Source organism: Ursus maritimus, unplaced genomic scaffold (genome assembly GCF_017311325.1).
Source record: "Ursus maritimus isolate PB19 unplaced genomic scaffold, ASM1731132v1 scaffold_10, whole genome shotgun sequence".
In the NCBI taxonomy this organism is placed as follows: Eukaryota; Metazoa; Chordata; class Mammalia; order Carnivora; family Ursidae; genus Ursus; species Ursus maritimus.
The window spans coordinates 50,543,503-50,564,838 of NW_024423344.1; the positions used below are offsets into that span (position 1 = coordinate 50,543,503).

At 36.1% G+C, this 21,336-nt stretch overlaps 1 protein-coding gene across 1 annotated transcript in view; it reads left to right on the plus strand.

Moving 5' to 3' along the window:
- The window catches only part of SCEL (sciellin), a 165,963-nt gene that overhangs the window by 135,332 nt on the left and 9,295 nt on the right, over window positions 1-21,336 (plus strand). Inside the window, exons 27-32 of the mRNA XM_040620240.1 lie at window positions 2,040-2,102; window positions 7,930-8,022; window positions 8,726-8,797; window positions 10,773-10,847; window positions 14,243-14,351; window positions 16,800-16,902. Coding sequence (XP_040476174.1) covers window positions 2,040-2,102; window positions 7,930-8,022; window positions 8,726-8,797; window positions 10,773-10,847; window positions 14,243-14,351; window positions 16,800-16,902 — 515 coding nt within the window. The remainder of the gene's footprint in view (window positions 1-2,039; window positions 2,103-7,929; window positions 8,023-8,725; window positions 8,798-10,772; window positions 10,848-14,242; window positions 14,352-16,799; window positions 16,903-21,336) is intronic.

Consider the following 21,336-nt stretch of genomic DNA (forward strand, 5'->3'; position numbering starts at 1 on the left):
AGGCCTCTTTAATATCTTTCCCCAGAGCTAGGTAAGGTTGTTAAAGATTTCTCCTGGAGAAGTAGAAAAAGAGAATCTAAACTTAATTTCCCAAATTCGTTTGGAGCAGCTTCTATGTACAAGGCCATGTAAGGCCATGGTAATGAGACTCTACTCTCAAGTTGTAGTGAAAACTACCAGTGTCCTTAAAAAATGGCACTCAATTCATCCTAGGTTAGCAGTGGAAGGAGAATCACTTGCTAGGACAAAATTCTAATTCCCCCAAGATTCACAGTTCTGGTGATCTCTCACTCTTTACTACTGCCAACCATCTCAGCTGGCACTCATAGGAAACTGGATTATGTAACATCATGATACATCTCTTCATTTCATTTCATTATCCCCAAGTATTTAGTAAAGTATTATTTTAAAATGATAAAAGGAGGACCACATAATGCCAGGTCTTTAAAATAGTACAGCGGCCCCCGAGGCCAAGAAGGGAGCCCTAATAATTAGCAAAGGACCATTCAGCAAAACCCTTCTGTCTCCATTTCTAAATTTGAACAATGTGATCTGGGAGGTTTCCTTACATAGTTCTAACAGTTACGTTGAGGGAGTCAGTTCTGAATTTTACATAATTCAGACTGCAGAATCAGATGATTATGACACTTCTGAGCTACTTCTGAAATCTTGTGCTTTTTACATGTATTAATTAGAATATTTTCCCGACTATAACTCACATTAAAAAATAATCTAACTAATTTCTACATTTTCAAAATTATGCAGCTAGTATTTTAAATGTGAAGTTTAAGTGTGACTATGAAAAGCTGCCTAATTTGCAGATTTATCAAGTATTAATGGTTTGGATGTTATATAAAAAGAGTATTAAATCTTGTTACACTACAGTAACATTTTATAGTATTTTTCATCCTTATCAATATTAATTTCTTGAGTAAGAGTCCATACTCGGATTCCATGTATAATAACCTTACTTAAATCTACTATTCACAATCACGAGAAGGGAGATTTATGAAAACTAGAGCTAATTCTAAAGGTGAAAAAAATTAGAGCAGAAATAAAAATGAAAAGGTTGTCCATCAAAATATTGGAATTAACAGTGCCTACTGCTATGTCACTGAACTCTTAGTAATTATCATTTACTCATGCTTATTCAGCTCACGCATTACTGGGGGCATTGTGCCATGAATTTTATTTACATTAGCTCATTCATTCTCACCACAACGTTATGAAATTAGATATGATTAGTCTAGTTTACAAAAGGAAGATTAGGAAGGTTGATTAGCCCAAGGAAATAAGGGAAGAGATGACTCCATTGTTTTGACTCCTAAACAAGGCTCCCAATCAATCAGGTTTATGACAAAGGTTTTTCCAAACTCATGGGGAAAAAAAAAATCAAGAACCACCAGTGTTACGACCAAATATATAAATAACTAATGTATGAATAACATACCGGAGGACATTGTGTATCATCGAAGTATATCAAATCATTAATGCAGCTCAAGATTCAAGAATCTAATTGTCCCATTTATCCTCCACATTATGAATTGTTTATTCAAATTTTGGGTTTCCTGTTTCGGTGATCTACAAAGCTGGAAAGAAGTCTCTAATTAAATATCCAAGAATTGATTTCAGATGGGCAGGTGGCTTGGCCTCAAATCTTGACTCTTTTACAAATTAGTTAATTGACCTTGGAAAATTCACTTAGCCTTCCTGAGCCCCAGATGCTGTCCTGCAGGATTTTGTGAGATCTGAATAAAATCATCCATGCGAAAACACATAGTACTCTGTGACACAAAGTTAGTAATCATTAAATGTTAACTGAATGGGACTATAAATCGGTTGTTTACTTTCAGGCCAGATTTCTTAGAACTTCTGAAAATTTAGTTATTTCTCTCTCACACATAATCCATTCTCTTAGATTTGAGTTGTATAGATCAAATAGCTCCCTGTCCGATTTCCAGTGTCCCATATAATATATATATATTATATTTATACATATTTGTATTATACATATTAATTATATATTTTTTCTCCTATAGAGACCAAGACCCGAAAAATGTAATTGAAGTAAATTCTAATGTGCCTAAAAATAAAAATGGAAGGTAAGACTTATTATACTTTACATTTTTGTTATCAATCCCATATATGCCTATGTAAATTATATAACCTTAGAAGATTTGCTGAGGAGTTGAATTGTATTATGGTATTTAGATATAAATACTACTGAAATATAAAAATCAGTATACAGGGTACTTAATAGTTCATATGGAAAAACGTTAACAAAGTTCAAATTCTGTTGGAATTTCTGACAAAGGGCCTTCTATTCAACTGCTTCATGTAAAAGGCATCATGGAAATTCAAAGCTCTGCACTTGGGCTGTGAAGATTTATTTTTACTTATTGTTGCTTGGTAGTTTTTCAGTGGTGCAGAAAGCACTCTGGGACTCTCTTCCTTGGATACCTAGTGCTAAAAGAATGCACAAATTCATCACAGCTACAAGACAGGACCTAGTTTTGAAATTTCTTTACACCACAGAGTAAAACGGCATTAAAACAGTTGTACTTTAGTTCTTTTTTTACAAGGAGAGTATAGCTTATAGAAGCTATACTTCATTGTTGTTACAGACTGTCTAAGAAAGAATTAAATTTTTTTTCCATGTTTTGCAATCTGCCCCCCCCCAATATGGGAGACCCAAAACCAGTAGGTTCCTATTTTTTACCTTCATAAGGTGCAGTTGTCTTTTCTATTAAAATTCTTTTTATGCAGTGAAATGATATTGTCAATATTGTGTGTGGAGAGTGGAAAAGCAGGAAGAGATCCAGGTCACTTTTTCCCCATAAAGTCTACAGAAGACTTGCATCTAATGGGTAGTTTCTTTCTGTTCCCTTAATTCCCTAAATCATCTTCTGCCTTCTCTTCCTGTGATCACACAAAAGCCTTTGATAAAACGAGGGAAGGTAAATTTTCAATAGGATCTGTTTATCTTAGAAAAACCTCCACTATTTTGGGAATAGTTAACCAGTCTTCCAGATAATTCAAGTATTATCTCTAAGTGATCAAGGTAAAAAAAAATTACAAGTAAATGATTATGTATGATTAAGGAACTTCTCATTTAATATGATTTGAGAGATGCTCCAATTTCAGTGTGGCTTTTCCACAAAATGGGTTTTATTGGAAGGATTAATGAAGAAATGAAATTTTATGGAAATTTAAGAGCAGGAATTGTAGCATGGCCAGGCTTCATAGAAGCCTGAACTGGAAGGTTGTTCCCTCTTGGCCAGAGAACATTCCATCAGGAATCCCTGAACATTAACCCTAGTTTTTTGTCATTACTGTAGCTCAGCTACTCCCTGAATTTTGGATCCTCCCTATTTTTCTCCCACTCTTCCTTCTGCCTGTTGGCTTCCTTATTCTCTTCTCTGTATCTGTTTGATAACCAAGATTCTTTGCTGCCTCCTCATACCTGGAGCTTACTCTAGCTTTCCAAGGTCTGTCTGGCCTTCTAAAGCAAGGCAGTGTGGGCTTGGCCATCTGCATTGAAGACAGCGTGTAGATGGAAATCACCATGGTTGACAATAAGGTGCACACAGTCTCCTTCCCCTTCCTGCAATTTCATCTGTGTCTCCTGCCTGGCATAATCCAACGATGACATAAACATTCACAAATACACCCACTCTTTCCCCAGGGAGAAGGGAATCAGCACATTCGGTGAGGCCTTAAGTACCACCACTACAAGACTGTTGATCCCTGAGTTCTGCTTTCAGGTGGTGTTTATTCCCCTTCAGTTCTACCATAATCCTGTATATGTACGATTTCTCGTGGTTCTGCTATTAAAAATTAAATGGAAAATGTCACCACCACCCTGGCACTGACAGAACAACTATATAAAAATTTTCACCTGGAAAAGAGTGGAAAGAAATCGCTGGGCCCAACTTTTGTGCCCATGGATTCTAGCTGCAAAAAGGACTGTCAAATTGGTGAATGGGTTAATCTTGAACAGAAAGAAAATTGAGAAAATTCGCAGACAATAAGAGACTTGACCAAGTGTGGAAGGTTAGTAATTTAGAGAGGTGGGATGAACCCAAGTGTTCTGGTAGCAAGTTCTCTCATTTTTTTTACAGTAGAGTACTTTTTAAAAAATATCTAAAATTTGAAAATTTTACAAGAGCTTAAGAACTTAACATTTTATAGAAGTAAATATACCACATATACAAAATAGCAAGCTCTTAATAAGATTTTATTCTTTACGCAAAAAATATTTATAAAGTTTGCAAGGGTTTCGATGTCTATCCATTGAAATTGTTTTAAGATGTTTAATGTCAGGCTGCTAAGGTGAAGTTAGTAAGACGATGGAAATCTGAATAAGCGTCCGGGGCCAATCTGCTAAACTGAGACTTGATTCACTTTAGGAATGCACTCACTTTGTATAGTGATTGGATGTCCAAGTGAATGTATGTTTCTACTCAGTATATTCATGCAGTTGGGCAACCATCACCACAATCCATTTTAGAAAATATTTATCACCTCAAAAAGAAACCCCATACCATTAGCAGTCAGACATCGTTTTCTCCCCAGCCCCTCGTCCTAGGCGACTGCTAATCTATTTTCTGTCTCTATGAATTGCTTATACTGAACATTTCATATAAATGGAATCATACGATATGTGGTCCTTTCTGACTGGTTTCTTTCACTTTGTATAATGTTTTCAAGGTTCATCCATATCATAGCATGTATCAGCATTTTATTTCTTTTTATTCCCAAGTAGTATTTATTCCATTATATGGCTAAACAGCATTTTGTTCATTCGTCAGTTGATGGGCATTTAAATTGTTTTTGACTTTTGGATTGTATTTAACTGTTGTGAACAATGCCATCTATATAACTTTTTGTTTGGGATGTGTTTTCATTTCTCTTCTTTTTTGTTTTTGTTTTTGGCCCATTTCTCTTGGGTTTATACCTAGGAGTGGAATTGCTGGATTGTGTAGTAACTCTATGTTTAACCATCTAGGGAACTGCCAGACTGTTTTTCAGATCAGCTGTACAATTTTATACTCTCTCTGGCAAGTATGAGGGTTCTAGATAGGTAAATTTTCAAGGTGAATTTCCAATGCAGGAAATATTTTCTCAAGAGGAATTCCATTAGGAATTCTGTAAGCTCTTCCACAGTGTTTGAGTTTATATTTTATAGTTTATATTTTGTTATTTAATTAAGACAAAACTATGACTATTAATTGGAAGTTATAATTCAACAATTTGTTTTAATGAAGAATAGCTTCTTAACCATAATACTGTTGAACAACGAACATTGTTGAGTCATGAGTTCTCCTTTATGAGGATTATTCAAGGCATCTGAGACAAATACTTGAGCAAATGTTCCTTGATTGCACCAGTTCCCAAACTTTAGTGTATGTCACATCCACCTGCTGGCCCAGGGATCGTACCTGAGAACCAGTGCTCTTTTGGGTAAGATGTTGGGCTGCCCAACCTGTAAGGTGGTGGTTCTCAACCTTAACTTGCACATGAGACCCACTGAAGAGGCTTAAAAGAATCCCAGTGCCCAGGCTGTAATTCAAGCTAATTAAATCAGAATAGCTGGATGTGGGACCCAGTAGCTTTATAAAAAGCACTACAGGTGATTTCATTGGTTGACAAAGTATTTTCTAACTATTTCTATCATTCTAAATAATAAAAAAAAATAGCATTACCACTTATTGGCATCAAGATAGAATTTCCTATGTAACATCTATCACGAAGAACAAAACAAAAAAACAAACAAACAAAAAAACTTGGCAATGATCACAGACCCTAGGAGACTAAAGAGACATGATGGTTTTGTGGAAGATCTGTCCTGGTTCTGATTCTGGAACTGAAAAAGGACATTGGTGGAAAAACGGACGAAATACAAACAAAGTCTGTAGTTTAGTTAATAGTATTGTATCGATGTTGATTCTTCAGTTTTGACAAACGTACCATGGTTATGTATGATAATAGTATTAGGAGAAGCTGGGTGAAGGGTAGACACAGATTGTCCACACTGTCTTTGCAGTTTTTCCATACATCTAAAATTACTCCAAAATAAAAGGTCCATTTTTTTTTTAATCTATCATCTTCCAAACCTACTGTTGGAGCAAAATCCATGAAAGAGTTTGTCATTCCACATTTCAAATTTGTTTACTAGAATTTGGTTTCTGTTCACAATTATAAAAATTAAATCTTCATGAAAGCATAGTCATTAGTCTCATTATAAACACAACTGGGAAATGCTACTCGAATTATCACTCTGCCTGGGCCGCCATAGCAAAATATCACCGGCCGAGTGGCTTAAACAACAGAAATTTATTTTCTCACAACTCTGGAGGCTAGAAACCCAAGATCAAGGTGTTGGCAGGTTTGGCTTCTCCTGAGGCCTTTCTCCATGGCTTGCAGATGGCCACGTTATCACTGTGGCCTTGCATGGCCTCTCCTCTGTATTTGCACAAACACACACAGAGTTCTTATGTCACTTCCTCTTCTTAAAAGGACACAGTCCTATGGTCCCCCCCATGACCTCACTTAACCTTTTTTACCTTCTTATAGGCTCTGCCCCCAAATCACATTGAGGGTTAGGGTTTCAACATATGAACTTAGGGGGGAGACAATTCAGTCCATAACAGAACAGTTCGCAAATTATTTCCCTTTCCTATTTGCTGATTTTGCTAACTGGTGATATTTGATTTTATGCTGCTGAGGATGGTGCAAACACATTTCAAACTCACTGACAACCTTTGTTCTTTGAAGCTATGGATCTGTTAAAATTGGATCTTGTATTGTATATGATATGATTTAAATATTTCCAAACAACTGCTAACTAGGTTTATAATTCCTGGAATGACATATTCTAATAATCACATTAGAAAATCTTCTAATGTTAATTCTTTCTCATTACTTAGTATCATTTTAATGTAGCTGTATGTTTTGTGAAACATCTGTCTTGAAACTAGAAGATGAGTTTCTGTATGCGTGAGATAATATGTGAACAAATGTTTTCCTCTTCTTTAAGAGCTATCTGGGAATGGAAGGAACAGTGTGTTTAAAAATGATAAGGCTTGATTAAGATCTAAGCTGTCCTCTTGGTTTTCACATCTCTTCTATATCAGAGTTTACTGACCTGGAGGGAGAAAAGTGGCTAAAATTTTTACTATTCCTGCATTAAAATTTTCCTCTGGAGGAAAAAGAAAATATGCCTACACTTAGTTAAGCATAGTGGTATTTTTTAGTTAGCAGAAATCTAGGTCAGGGTTCTGTAATCTTCAAAATATTGCTTTCCATTAAAAACAAGATGGGAACTGTAATTCCCAAAAGCAACCCCTGGATAAATTTCATCAAAGTGATAAACTCCAGATAGATTATAAATGAGCCGTATGGACTATGAGAAACAAACTGAGGGCTTCAGAGGGGAGGGGGGTGGGGGAATGGGATAGACCGGTGATGGGTAGTAAGGAGGGCACGTATTGAATGGTGCACTGGGTGTTATACGCAACTAATGAATCATCGAGCCTTACATCAGAAACCGGGAATGTACTGTATGGTGACTAACATAATATAATAAAAAATCATTAAAAAAAAAATAAATGAGCCGTTTTCTACAGTGGCACTGCTGGTGTGACAATGTTTTTGGAACCAATTTCAAATGGTTTTTGCCCTTGGTGAAAAGGAATTCTATCCTAGTGTTGGATAATATGACACATGCCTGTAGATTATTCTTAAAGGTAAGACAGTGTTGGCTGTGGAGAGTAAAACAGTACATGTGTACTATCTGTGTATCTGCACAGAAACCAGACAAACGTAAAGAGGTTCACTGTATATAAAGAATGTTAACTGAACAGAGTTTTAATAAGACAAAAACTTTTAAGTGGCCTTAGAAATGCCAAATTGTGTTTGCTTTCCCAGGTTAGATGGCCAAGTCAGTGGGTCCACTGATGCTTTAAACAAGCAGCTCGCCGGAACTCCTGCCCATTCATATGAAGCCGGGAAGAATCTCAGGTACTGTAGCCAATTATAAACAAATGACAGGACTGTTCTCCTTCTGTTTTTAAAAATCATCTTATATATAACCCGACCCCTCCTTTGAAATGCATGAATTTCCAATTTTATCAGTGGCTATACGTAAACAGCTTCACACAAAGGCATTAAGTTAGCAACTTAGTCACTGGGAAGTTTTGATATCTGGATAGGAAAGTGTAAATGTGATTTTTCCCTGAAAATTTTACATTTTTTTTTTAAGAGCCTGTTTGTGACATTGGTGTTGATATTCTTTAGGTAGATTTAAAGGTGTCATTAAATTAGATGTGATCATGTTAGTTCATTAAGGTCAACTTTTGGAGGTTTGTGGGGAAAGTTATGGCCTGGAAATACGAATGAGACACCAGGGAAACAAACACTAAAATGTATTACACAGATATTCCAAATAATGTTCATGCTCTACGGCAGATTTTCTGAGGAACCAATTTTCATAGCAGCATTCTGGAAGTAGGCTAAGACAGTAGAAGCTAAGAACAAAATCTGAAGATATAAAGAAATTTTGCAGAAGTGGATTAATACCCCTTTAACAATTACATTTCAAAAGTTATAATTGAAAAGGAATATATAAGCACTATTTTTTTGCATTAAATTGGATAATAGCCTTGTTGTTTTCATTACCCTTGTAAATAAACTTTAAACATCAAGTAAATGGTTTGTATTGCAGCTTCAATGCTGAAACCAGGCATGCAGGACCAAAGGATACCTTTGTGTATACAAGGACATACGTGGAGAACAGGTACTGGAAATTTATTTAACATATTTTGCTACAATTATTCTAATTTTGAAATAATCTGTGTGTAAGAAGAGATGCTATTATTTTGGAGTAAGCTTGATTTTTTCAAATAGAAGACCACATAAGGGTATATGAAGTTGTAGGTATGTAATTCTTTATAATGTTTCCAGTATTAAGTAGTTGGCAAATAATCATAAATAGTCATTGGATGAACCAAATACTTGAATATAAAAAGTGTATGCATAATAGGATAACCATTTGTTAGTTCTCATATAATCGTATATAACTATATGTTTATAACAAAAATACACAATGCAAAATTACACAAAATTACTTGAATATTCCTATGCTAATTTCAGGTCCCACTTAAATTAAATAGTGCTATATACTACTCTTGTTCTATCTATTGTTGTTTGCCTCTATTCTGAAATAAGGGGTATTACTTTAAGTAGATACACTCTGGCCTAAATTACAGAGAATGGATATCCCCAAAAATCTGCTGCTTGGAGTGATGGATGTTGAGGAAAATGTCAACCAAGGTCATTAATTCACAACCTACTCCATTTCAGGGAGTACAAGAAGAAGAATTGGCCTAACTGTGGGGTTATATACTGATGGGGAATACAAATGAGTTCTACGTGACATATGTGTTAACCAGAGCCCATTCCAGAGAAGGGAGAGCATCTCTAGAAAGGGGTCCCTGAAAGGACTCAAGGAACCTCATTATATGTCAGAAATGGGACAATTTTCCAAAAAAAGCTTTTCCAAAAGCACACATAATTTACCTTATAAAACGCTGCTTCAAGTTTGATTTTTCTGCTGAATCTAATTCTCCCTAAACTGTGCACTGACGTTGCGGTATAGTGTGGAGGTCCTGGCGTCAGATTTGGGTTTGAATCTGTGTCATTTACTCACCATGTGGTCTTGGCAAAAGCTACTTAATTTCTTTACATCTCAGTTTCCTCATCAATAAATGGGAGTAATAATATACGTATCCTGCACAAATGTATGTGAACTCTTACTTAGCGTTGTGGGTTACGTATTCCAAATAGAGTCTATTTCTGAACACAGTCTGCCTATGGGCAATTTGGAGGGAGAGAGAGATTTCCTATTTAAAAATCCCAGGTGAAGGTTGTGGAATTACCATGCACTGTATGAAATAATGGGAATGTATTGCTTCCAGCCTTAATATACTCCCAGGTAGCATAAGTACTTGGGAAGCAATTAAGAGCTGCCAGCTGGTTAGCGCTTGCAGATTTCATTTGTCTCCTAGAAAGACTGACATTTACAAACTGGGGCAGTCTGAGAAATGGAACAAAGAGGACTTAAAATTACTTTTTCTTTCTTTTTCTTTTCTTTCTTTTGTTTTTTTTTGTTTGTTTTTGGGGTTTTTTTTTTTTTGGTTTTTTTTTTTTTTTTTTTTTTTTTTTTTTTTGGGGTTTTTTTTTTTTTGGTTTTTTTTTTTTTTTTTGCTTTCATGCTGGACTATTTTTTCTCGGATGTTTTCAAGTAAAAATAAACTTTTCTACAGCTTTCTCTAGAAGTTCAAGAGTCTGCTTCTCTACCTGAATGGTGATGTTTGCATGTGCTTACACTGGCTCATGCTTTGTGTATTTCCTGTTCTCTGTTAGATTACATGTGGCTTTCTTTCAGTAAATGAATGAGGGAGGGGCAAGTATAAACTTCATGAAAAAGGATAACTTCTTTTCCCGTTCACACTTGTTCCTTTTTCCCTACCCTGTTCTCTATTTATTTCAGTAGATATGTCAGCTTACGTCACCTTGCAGGTGATTTGTATATTAGCACTTCCTTATATTAAAAAAAAAAAGATGTTAGTATATGATGTTTGTAACACCACAGAGAAGAAGAATAAGGCTACATGAGGAGGTGTGTGTACTTTGTCATCTGCATGTAGGTGTGAGCAGTAAGACTAGGGAAATAGCCCAATTCTCACATGTCCTTACATGTTTGTTTCTAGTAAATCACTGAAGGATGGATATCGGGAGAATATCTCTGGAAAATACATACAAACTGTTTATTCGACTTCAGATAGGTGAGTTTTTCTATATTTTCACACCTAAAAGTATACATACACACATAGTTAAATGTACGTATGTACACTTATATATACATATATGTGTGTATATACACTTTTATATATAATATATTTTATGTATTTTAGTGTATACGTATCTATGTGTGTATGTGTATATATATTTCCACATATATATTTTATATTCACATTCGATATATTTTTATTATATATATAATATTGAAATATGTGATTCTTGTTGTCCATTGCACTTAGAGATGGCACTCCTGACGGTGATTGTCATACGTGTGTACGAATAGAGCAACGTACAACGACCTCTGCATCCAGGAATTAATTCTTTGGCTTCCTGGCTGTTGCTGCTCTTTGATTTTGATGTACTTGATGTACTTGATTCCAATAGAGCTTTCCGTGCCTTCCAGCTGCCTCCCAGGCCAGCCCCTCCGCTATTGCTGATGCCCCAGAGTCCATGTGAATGCCACATGTTTAGTGTCCAGGCTTCACTGCATCACTTGACTGTGCCTTCAACCCTCCCTCCCTGTGGTTTTCCAGAGCCAGCTCACCTTACAAACAGCTGTGTGGATATGCTGCTAGGACCCGCTCTGGGCCCACACTCACTTCTCAAGACAGGGGTTACAATGCATAGCAAGTTAGTTCCGGTACACGGACGCCAGGCTTTTGCTGTTGGTGATCCCCTTCTTACCATTTAATGTTCAGTGGGGCACATAGGGGATGCTCATGAGAATATAGCCTGCAGGTTTCTAGTGGACTAAATGAAAATAATTATCATTTCAACCCAACCACTGGAAAGCAGCTGTAATGCAAATGTACAACATTTTACGGATGGCGTTTCCTTGTAGCCGAGGCTGGACATAAGATTTATTGAGGGTGAGGGCATGTCTTATTTTTATGCACAGCCTCAGCCTGTAATGCAGTGTTTGGCACCTAACAGGTACTCAGTAAATGTTTTCAGAAAAAATAAACTAATGCTCGTTTGCTAAGAAAAACACGGATGGGCCAAGCATCAAAATTATATCCTCTTTCTGTCCCTTTTCTAAGATCTAGTACCAACGATCTTCCGAGTATCTTCCCTTTAAGTCACATTTCCTCAAGGAATACAATAATCTATGCAAGCAGTAGAATTACAAATACTGTCTAGATAACTAAAAACAAATAAAAAAAGCAGAGCTTTTTTTTTTCCATAATGCTTTGGAAAAGGTCTTTGATTAACAGTATGATCTTAATAAGGACGACACCAACATCAGAACTGTCCCTGGGCTTACGTTGTTGTTAGCTTAAGGAAGGATAACATTCTTCACAAAAGTATTGCTCTTAATATGAAGAATTTCAGTTCTGTTACTCAAGTGGTCCTTGAAATGTTTCTTAGTCATCAGAGCAAAAGTCAATTCTCTGTAAGACCAGTTAAGCAACTTTTTTGTTGGTTGTTGTGTGAAATTAGCTAAATCCCCAGAGTTCTTATCTAAGCATTTCAATCCCATTTAAAGTGGCTTCCCACTTTACAGGATAAAGACTAATTCCTTTGCACAATTATTTATGGGCCTTTAGAACTTGCTCCTGCTGAATATTGATGGGTGTTTAATCACTCCAGATACCCTCTTGGGTACACCCTGTTCACTCTGCGTGGAATTCCTCTCCCCTGCCCCTCTGCGCCTCCCCGAGCTCACCTTGAAAGCCCCTCTGTCTTCAAGCTTTAACTCATGCGACACTTTTTCCAACAAGGCCTCCCCGACTCCACCCCGGGGAATAGTTGCTTTGTTGGCCATGCTCTCCTAATTCCCTCCATGTATCTGTAATATGCTGTGATCATCGAATCATACGCTTGGCCACCCTCATGGAAAGAAGGAGACGGTCTCACTCTGTATTCCCAGCTTCTCCTTCAGTGCCTTTGGAAGGAGAATAGAGAGTGCCTGTGTTCTACTCTTGAAGTGCTTACAGTCTTACATGGGGAATTTAAGTGTGTGTGCACACATGTATGTATGTATATGAATTAGCCATAGACAAGTATTTGCCCAGAATATACAAGGAAGTACCTTTAGAGTTAATTGAAAGAGGAAAATATGTATTGATATATATAAGGACTAGGAAGAGGTTCCTAGAATGACTGAAAGTATAAAACCAGACAAGTTTCATCTACTTGAATCTCTTCTCCTACCTCCTCCTTCCATCCATTTTCCCTCCTCTCTGCTTCTAGTCCTGGGCTTGATCCTAGGAGCAAGGCTCCCGGGCATGACTAGTTCACTTTCCCATTGGGAGCCTGGTAGTCTTCATGGGCAGGCCTAGGTGGCACAGGGACTCTGGGGCCACACTGCCTTCATTCAGATCCTGCTGCTGCCACTCAGCTGGCTGCATGACCACAGCAAATTTCTTGCCCTTCCGTGCCTCAGTTTCTTTTTCTGCAAATTGATGTAAAAATAATAGTACTTGCTTCTCAAACATGTTGTGAAAAATAAATGAGTTTACACGAGCCAGGTGCATTGAAAGCACACGGACTGTATAAAGCATATTAGCACTATATAAATATTGGCTATTTTTATTTTACCACCCCATTGTGTATGTAGCCTGCCTGCTAACACCCTGAAGCTAGTGAACTTTGCAAGGTGCTATTTAAGGCAGTCCTAGTACCTTCCCAAAGGAAAAGAATCACTGAGCTGTTGGCCTTTCATAAGGCGCTGACCCGAGGTCTTTTGGACTTGCTGATCATATCTGTGGTTCATTAGTTATTGAACATTATTTTTCCAAAATAAATAACAAAACTCTCTTTTTCTCATCAAATTTGTGGAGGGGTTGTATCTTGTTGGAGAACATAAATTTTGTCATGAAAGCTAGCCCTGTATTCTGAGTCTTAAGATGACACCAAGAGATTTGTTATAGGGGAGCATTTTGGGGACTTTAGACCCTAGAGTCTGGAGTACCACGGACCCATCATTTGTGAATTTACCAAAACACTTTTGAGTGGATTTGTATTTTTGTCCTATTGAATGTTTTGAGAGCTAAAATTTTATATTAATCTACAGTATAATTTTTCTATGACATATGCAAATTAATAATTCAAAACCCTCTTCTAGCTTCAAGGGGTACTCATGACCTAGTTCAGTTAGGAAACTGTGAACATCTTTGCCCTGCCCAGATGCACTCTTGATTGCTAATGAATTAGTAATTTGAGAATTTCCTTCATGTTAATTCTTTGATATCATTTTGAGGTAACTAGAAGAATCAATTCTATCAATAGAATAAGTAAGTCCCAAATGTTCCCTGATTTTCATACAATTTCCTAAAGTATCAACATAATTAACATATCATTTCCACATGACTTTATGGGGAGTACATCGTCTCTTGCATGATGACAAATTTATTTGTAATTGCTTACATCCCTATAGGTCTGTCATTGAAAGAGATATGTGTACTTATTGCCGGAAACCTTTGGGCACAGAAACAAAAATGATTTTAGATGAATTACAAATTTGCTGCCATTCTACTTGCTTCAAGGTAAGGATATGTTTATTGCAGTTAACGAAATATAAAACTGCATAATGACCGGAATAAAAATAATTATTTAATGAAATACATGAGATGAAGTTAAGGCCTTCAGAAACACTCTAATCCACATTAATAATGTACTACTTAAGTATTTCTCAGAGTTCTGAGGCCTGAACCTCAAAGGTTTATAATTACTATCTTGGCTTTAGGCTTAGAGTTGATTACTGACACATTTATTACTCTTACCCTAGAGATTTAAATCTGTAAAAATATAAACACTTGTTCTCTTTATAAAAGTTTTTGCAACATTTTAATGAATCATGCATTGCATAAAAAAAGATCATGATTTCTCAACATTTGCAGCAACATGGACGGGACTGGAGGAGATGATGCTAAGTGAAATAAGTCAAGCAGAGAAAGACAATTATCATATGGTTTCACTCATTTATGGAACATAAGAAGTAGGAAGATCGGTAGGAGAAGGAAGGGAAGAAGAAAGGGAGGGGTAAACAGAAGGGGGAATGAACCATGAGAGACTATGGTCTCTGGGAAACAAACTGAGGGCTTCAGAGGGGAGGGGGGCGGGGAAATGGGATAGGCTGGTGATGGGTATTAAGGAGGGCACGTATTGCATGGTGCACTGGGTGTTGTACGCAAGTAATGAATCATGGAACTTTACATCAAAAACTAGGGATGTACTGTATGGTGACTAACATAATATAATAAAAAAATATTTTTTTAAAAAAGATCATGAAATCCAAAAAGAAAAAGAAATTGTTGAGAAGAGAACTAGCAGCTTTTTACATGAGCCATGAAATTAGGACTGATAAGCTTAAGAATAGTTGAAACTCAGTCTGCTTTTGAGAACATGATTCGTTATAACTAACTGTGGCTTAATATGAGAAAAGTAAAGCTTACGTAGTAGAATGTTTCAGTTTGTGGTTATACGCCATTTCTTTTGCTTCTCACATTAATATTGGGTAGGTCAACATGACAGTTGTTGGTATAACTGGCTGAGCACTGAATTGGGAATCTGAAGGCCTGAGTACGGGTTCTGACTTCCACTAACTGTGGCTCATTTTGGACCAGCACCTAATTAGCTTGGCTTCAGTTTCCTTCTCTGTGAAATGAGGTAGTGGTTCTCAACCAGACTAGTGGTTCTCAACTCGGGCTATACACTATAATCATCTGGGGACAATTAGGAGAAAAATAGGATGCTTGGGGACCAGCCCCAATTAAATAAAAAATCTCAAAGATGATCCCTGGGCATTTGTATTTTTTAAAAGCTCCTTGGATAGATCTAAGGGCAACCAATTTAAGAATCATTTGCCTAAATCCAAGGGGCCTTTCTGTGCTGATGTTCTGTGGTTGATATAAATTACCTAATGCAGTCAAGTACACTTTGACAACTGATTGCTACTCCTTCAATTAGCTTCAGACAGTGACACATAGCAATTAGATATATGATGCCTCATTTTGGGAAAAAAAATCCAATATAGGCCATAATATATAGAATTCCATATAAAATTAAATGTGAAAATTGCACAATTACTTAATTATGAGAAAATGAAATTTCCTTTTAGTTATGAAAATTTGCTCAATAAAATAAAAGTCCACAGCTCTTTATTTAAAGTTGTTATGCAGAAAACTTTTTAAAATCAGAGAATTCTCCCGATTATTTCTTTTGGTAAATAACAATAATTTCCCTTTATTATATTTTGGATGATTTATTTCCATTTTCAATTTAATTATAAAATACGACTGAGAATAAAAATGCCCCCACACTCCTCGGAAAAGATGTATTACTCTTATAGCCATGATAATAGAGAACCACCTGGACTTGTTTGAATATATTGAATTGATCAATGATAATTTGCTTCAGTGAACTCACTTCTGAAAACCATCCAATCAGTGACGGCCTCATGCTTGAAAGTCAGCCATTCGGCAGTGAACTTGTTTCCAAAGAACACAGGTCAACACTTTTCTGCCTCCATAACCAACACAACACAAAACAAACTGTTCCCTAAAACATATGTAATATCAAAGGTCTGTTTTGTCCAATGAGACTGTAATTGGACAGCATAACTCTCCCTCAGTAAACAAATATGCTTTGTGTTTTTGTTTGAGATATAGAGTGGTGGTCTTGTCATAGGCATAACCAATTTTTGAAAATTTGTTATCTACTCTATTGTGAGTTAAGTAGAAGCTTCAGTGCTATATCTGCCCTGAAATGCACATTTTTAGAGTAGAGAGATGTTGTGAGAATTTATTTGAAAAGTTCAACATTAGGATCCTGGACAAGTACATTCTCATTTTCCCTGTGGGTTCTCTTTCAACTGAGTGTTGTTATGTAGGATGGTACTGAATGAATTGAAAGGGCTTTTCTATCCTGTTATACTGAGAATCTAGACTTCATATATAATGTGTATACACTTCATATATTGTTTTTTTCTTTAGTGTGAAATATGCAAACAGCCTTTGGAAAACTTACAAGCGGGTGACAGTATTTGGATTTATAGACAGACAATACACTGTGAACCTTGCTACTCTAAAGTCATGGGTAAGTGTTAAGCTCTTTAAGAGCTTTTACTAATATTAAGGAGCACTTAATATTATTGAAATGAAGGATTTCAATAAAGTAAAAAATATTTTAATAATTACATTTAGTTAAGAGTTCAGCTGAAGGTAGTTAAACTATCATAGTATTTTAAGGTATAAAATCAGTCAACATATATTATTGTCTTCCTGATTATCAGACCAGGCATAATACAACTAAGTTTAAAGAAGTCACTTATTTTGGAAAGTTTTTTTATTTTTTCTAAACAAAAATAAAGATCTTTGCTCAGATAATTGTTTGAAGTCCATTTCTGTGAATGACCTTTTATATTTGCATTGAAATATACTTTTGTACCTAATTTGGCTATTACACTAAATGATTTTCAATGTTATTTTTAAATGGAAAGTTTAGAGCTAGTTCTATATAATTCTATATTAAATATAGCATCTAAGCATTTTTATGAGCTCTTAATTGGCATAAATGATATGAGAAGAAAACACTAAGGATTTACACTTTTAACTCATTTTCTTTAAACAGTGTGAAAACTTTAAAAGTTGATCTAAACGCTATGCAGAATGTACACTAAGTTAGCAAAATAAAATCCTATGAAACTTGATTAGTTTTTAATAGCCAGTATCAGCATTTTATTTTTAATTTGATGGTACCTAGCTAGAATAACCGAGATGATACTGGATAGCGGGTCAACAGCACTACGTGAGGGCACGTTCCCTGAGGTCTTACTGGCGTGGTGAATAAAAGAGGAGCATGTGAGATTCTTACATGGGATCCAAAATATGGAATTTAACGACAAATGTGTGACATTAATGAGGCACTGGGAGGCTGCATCAGGAAAAGTCTCTGAGAAATACTCAGAAACCCACGTTCCATCAGGCTGCAGTATCAATTACAAGAACAAACCTAATTATATTCATACTTTGCTTTCTATTTTCTGCTTTCCCCAGCCAGTTCCCATATTCCTTTTTCTTCTTAATTTAGCAGTCTTATTATGATCCAGTATTATATCAAAGGCCATGGTGTGCATGGTGGCCCTCTAAAACTTTCAGTCTTCTAGAAATCCAGGACATGGCTTAGGAGATATGATTACCAAAAGACTCAGAAGTCTTTGTGTCCTCCTCCCTGTCTAGGTGCACTCCCTATGCATTGCATTTTTTATAGTAAAGACATGATTCTCAGGCATCTCATAAATATAAGTACCAGGCATTGGTAACTTTGTGCTTACAGTGTCTGACCAAAAGCCATAGTGATGAATGCAGTGGAAAGAAAAAATAAAATGCTTAACCCAACACTACCCCGTCAATGAATAGTTATTTAAAAATTGTTAATTACAGGCTTATGTTTGTACTGAAGTTATATTTCTAACTGTTATTTTCTTTAAAAATTTCAGCAAAGTGGATCCAATAATTCTGGCACATGGAAATCAAGAGAAAAGCATTCATTAGGAAGTTAAAATTTTATTTTAAGAATATGTCATCTAGAAAAGATTTTATACTGAAGATCGACTCTTGTATACAACTAACAATTCCGCTAGTGCATAAATAATCTAATTGCCTTCAATAAGGTCATATACATAAAGGAAACCATCTGGTATCTGGCTAGATTTAGCCATGAAAAATTCAAGTGGTTCCAGTTACCAATGTCAAAGGAATGATGCTTCTGATGGCAGTGAGCTGTGTCAACCCTTACTAGATCCATCCCTGCCCCGTATGTGGGCTGCACATCGTGGCTGCCATTATAGATAAGTTTCCTTTTTCTCATCTTTGTTTCCCTGAGGCTTTGGATTTACAGACATTATTGACATCCTGACAAACTGCCAAAAAAGCAAAATATGTTTCTTTTATGCTCAAAAGAAATATTGATAGAAAATTTTTTATGAGGTTTGGCAGAAAGCTGTTTCATATAAAGTTGTATGAACCTCGGAGAATCACTTGACCCTTCCAGACAAAATGATTTCTAAGGTCCCTTTCTGCTCCCCAAATTATCTGATTCTAAAGCACGTGTTGTTTTCTCTTCAAAAGTCTATTCGAATATGTGTTTGTTAAGCATATTGAACTAAATAGTACATCTAAACAATTTAATGATATTCTTCAATTTGCCACAGATATAATTTTTATAGAATGTTTTAAAAGCAGAAACATGGATTTATGGGTAATGGGTAAAATCACATGATGTGTATAGTTGACATATTATAAATTGTTAAATTTTCTTTGCATGCATTTCCAAATCCAGGTATATGAGTAATCTCTGAGAAATAATGGTTGTAGATTACAAAGACATGTTCTTTTGCTTGTGGCATCTATTCACATAACATAGCACTTTACAGTTACAGAGAGCTTAGAAATAAAAATAAAATGAACTGCCAGTTACACAGAATCTTTTTGTGGAGTGTCTATAAATAACAGTCACTGGCATTGATGTCGTCAATTACGGAGATCACAATTTATTATATTCTATGCCATGCTGGTTAACTTAATTCTTGAACTACTTGAGTTATAGCTTTTATTTCATTATTATTATTATTATTATTTTTTAGAGAAGCACAGTGGGAGAGGGACAGAGGGAGAGAGAGAGAGAGAATCCCCGTCAGGCTCCGCGGCCAGGGCAGAGCCCGACACAGAGCTCCATCTCAAGACCCTGAGATCATGACCTGAGCTGAAATCAAGAGTGGGTGGCTTAACTGACTGAGTCACCCAGGTGCTCTACAGCTTTTATTTTTAAGAGCTTTTTCTTGAGGAATTGAAAATTCAATAATCTTATGTGAGGAACTAGTATTATTGTGAGAAATTGAACTTACAAACTATTTTGTATGCACATAGCAACTACTTTCTCAAAAGAAAGCATACAGAACATTGAAGAGAGGGCAGAATTTTAGGGAAGTGTAAGGTAGTTGTGAAAAACTGACATCAACTAGGGAGATTAAATGATCATCATGGCTTTTTCCAAATGTTGATAAATTTAAAGAATTATTCTTCTGTGTAATGATTTCAAGCATCTGTTCCTCTTAGAGACTGGTCCGCAAAGCATTAAATACAAAACGCTTATCAAAATACAGCAATGTATAATTGTTGTCCTATGGAGAGGAAGCCAGAAAAAACAATTAATAATAATTTGATATTCATTAATTCATGCTTGATGAGAAGCAGTGGTAATTGAGCCATATGTTTTATTGTTCTTTTATTACATGCTATCAGAGTGGATCAAAAGAAATAATTTTCTTAGGGTTGGAATTTGTGGCAGAAAAGGATGGATGGAAGAGTATCCCTCCCTTTTATTTAAAGTGTATTAACATCTCAATGCCTTTGTAGTAATTAAAAATCATTTGAATATCATTTTAGAAGTATTCTACTTTTTAGTGCTTCATTTAAAAAAAACTTAAAAGGAACATATTTCTCACTTTTCTGTAGCTGTTTAATGGACCCTTTCTTCTATAATAATGTATTAAATTAAACCAAAAGCTGTTGTAAAAATGGAATAAATACAGAGTGGAGAGAGCAAGGCTTCCAATTCCCTAAGACCACTTCATTATGTCTGGCTTTATTTATGAGAATACACATTTCTAAGACCACATTTTTCTTTTGGAAGATCACATTTTTCTTTTTTTGCAGCCAATTAATTATGTTATTACTGGCATACTTTTCCTGGGTACAATTGCCTAAATCTCAGAATACCAGGTCCTGAATTCTATTGCTAATTAAGAGATACCTCTAAAAAGAATGGCTGCGACGTGACCACATCCTTCTAAAACAGCAAAATGGAAGAAATATAATCATCTCCGAAATAAGATTTAAGATAGTATTCTTTCTTTTAATAAGGCTAAGAAATAAAAATGTTTTCAAGAAGTAATTTGTACACCCTAATTGTCTGACGGCATCCCCTCCTGTCCTTAGATATGAGGGATGAGCTCTGGTCTGGCGCTCCTTGTCAGTGCGGTGTCTGACTTGTTTACTACCATGGAGAATCAGGAGTGTCTGGAACGTTTTCCTACTCAGTTTGATTCAGAGCTCTACCAAAACAAGTTACTGTTTGGTCTACATCATAGCAAACTAACAATGCCGATGTGGATTTTTATTTGTGTGTGTGTGTGTCCTACTGAATTTACTAGTTATTTTGTAACAATGTAAATAAGTTGGTTTTACGGTTCCATCTATTCTTAAGTACTCTCAGCATTTCCCAGGGGCACCCATAAATGTCTCTGTTAACTTGGGGCATGCCCTTTCCCCATGTGGGCCTTTTCACTATTTAAAATGTGAGATTTAGGGTCTCCTGGATGGCTCAGTGGGTTAAGCGTCTGCCTTCAGCTCAGGTCATGATCCCAGGGTCCTGGGATCAAGCCCAGCGTTGGATTCTCTGCTCATCAAGGGAGCCTGCTTCTCCTTCTCCCTCTGCCCCTACCCCCTGCTTGTGCTCTCTCTCTCTCTC